The 2,500-nt window shown below is 40.8% G+C and overlaps 1 protein-coding gene across 1 annotated transcript in view; it reads right to left on the bottom strand.

Annotated features, from left to right (window-relative positions):
• Window positions 1-2,500, bottom strand: part of LOC145409811 (uncharacterized) — a 103,882-nt gene that overhangs the window by 14,193 nt on the left and 87,189 nt on the right. Inside the window, exon 44 of the mRNA XM_080280118.1 lies at window positions 734-1,000. Within this exon, the coding sequence (XP_080136244.1) occupies window positions 734-1,000 (267 nt within the window). The remainder of the gene's footprint in view (window positions 1-733; window positions 1,001-2,500) is intronic.

The following is a 2,500-nucleotide window of genomic DNA, read 5'->3' as shown; positions in this document are numbered from 1 at the left end:
TACTACTACTATTGCTACTACTACTACTACTATTGCTACTACTACTACTACTACTACTACTACTACTACTACTATTGCTACTACTACTACTACTACTACTACTATTGCTACTACTACTACTACTATTGCTACTACTACTACTACTATTGCTACTACTACTACTACTATTGCTACTACTACTACTACTACTACTACTATTGCTACTACTACTACTACTACTACTACTATTGCTACTACTACTACTACTACTACTACTATTGCTACTACTACTACTACTACTACTACTATTGCTACTACTACTACTACTACTACTACTATTGCTACTACTACTACTACTACTACTACTACTACTACTACTACTATTGCTACTACTACTACTACTACTACTTCTTCTGCTACTACTACTACTACTTCTACTACTACTATTACTACTACTATTACCACTACTGCTATAACTACTACTACTACCATACAACTGCTACAGCTACTACTATTACTACTACCACCACCCCACCACTACAACTACTACTACTACCACCACTACTACTGCTATTACTACTACTACTACCACTACTCCTCCCCCTCCTCCTCTTCCTACTACTACTACCACCACCACCACCACAATTACCACCACCACAATTACCACCACCACCACCACCACCACCACTACCACCACCACCACCACCACCACCACAACTATCACCACCACCACCACCACCACCACCACACCTACCTCTGTCAATGGTGATGTTGGTGCGTGCCACTGCTGGTGTTACTGTGGCTAAATTCGTTGCCTCACACCTGTACTCCACCCCATCCTCCTCGTCCACCACCTCCACCTCCACATACGACCGTGCCTCCCCGCCCCACACCTCCTCCGCCTCCTCCACCCCCTCCACCTCCACCCCCTCCCGGAACCAGCGCAGTTTGGGGGGAGGGAAGCCCCCGGAGGAGATGCAAGTGATTTGAATTTGCTGCCCAAGACGCACCTCTTCTGGAACTGCGATTTCCACAGACGATGGGGCTGTGAAGGAAGATAGATAGATAAATAGATAGATAGATAGATAGACTGATAGATTGATAGATAGATAGATAGACTGATAGATAGATAAATAGACGACAGGAAGAGACGCAAGTGATTATTTTTCAGTGTCCAAGACGCACTTCTGGAACTGATATTTCCACGGAGGATGAGGCTGTAAAGGAAGATAGATAGATAGACAGATAGACAGATTGACTGATAGATAGATTGACTGATAGATAGATAGATAGATAGACAGATAGATTGACTGATAGCTAGGTAGATAGATAGGTTGATTCACTGATAGGTAGATAGACTGATAGATAGATAGACAGATAGACTGACTGATTCATTGATAGATAGGTAGATAGATAGACAGATAGATAGATAGATGGAAAGATAGATAGACTGATAGATAGGTTGATTCACTGATAGGTAGATAGACTGATAGATAGATAAACAGACTGATTGACTGATTGATAGATAGGTAGATAGATAGACAGATAGATAGACAGATAGATAGATGGATAGATAGATAGACAAATAGATAGATAGACAGATTGGTAGATACATAGACAGACAGATAGATAGATAGATAGACAGATAGATAGATAGATAGACAGGTTGACTGATAGGTAGATAGATACATTGATTCACTGATAGGTAGATAGACTGATAGATAGATAGACAGACTGACTGACTGATTGATAGATAGATAGACATTGATTGATATGTAGAAAGATAGATAGATAGATAAACGGATTGATAGATACGTAGACAGACATATAGACAGATAGATAGACAGATAGATAGATAGATAGATAGACTGAGACACGCAGACAAAAAAATTGAGACTGACTGATTCATTGATAGGTAGATAGATAAATAGATAGATAGATAAATTGATAGATAGATAGCTAGACAGACAGATAGATAATTATAAAAATTACCAAACATCTTGACCTTTCATTAATCCTATAAATCTCCCAATGCATCTGCGGCGCCCACCCAGGAGCCAAACATCTTAATTATATCTTGACCTTTCATAAATCCTGGAGATGTTCAAATGCATCTGTGGCACCCACCCAGGAGCCACACATCTTAATTCTTCCCTACACCTGGCCCGGCCCTGGTGAGGCGATGTGTACCACAAGGGGGCACCGGGTCCCTACACGGTGTATGTACCTGTAGGACGGCCCCTCAGAACCACCTGCTTACCTATGGTCGATGGGTCTGCTCCCCCACACAGACCAGGGTTAACAGACAATAACTGTATGATAAGAAGTAATGATGATGATGATGGTGATGATAATAATGATATTAATAATAATAACAGTAATGATGATAATAATAACAAGAAGCGGTGCCAAGGCACAGCAAACCCGTGCCCGGCAGTCATTTTAGTGCTGACGTATAAACACAACAGGATATCTAGTCAAAGATGTCACATATCAAATTTGGAGTAAATCGGGTGAAAAT

Source organism: Coenobita brevimanus, chromosome 83 (genome assembly GCF_032717465.1).
Source record: "Coenobita brevimanus isolate Jiangsu-jjx chromosome 83, ASM3271746v2, whole genome shotgun sequence".
In the NCBI taxonomy this organism is placed as follows: Eukaryota; Metazoa; Arthropoda; class Malacostraca; order Decapoda; family Coenobitidae; genus Coenobita; species Coenobita brevimanus.
The sequence above is the reverse complement of the archived record's forward strand: the minus strand, read 5'-3'. Positions and strand labels throughout refer to the sequence as shown.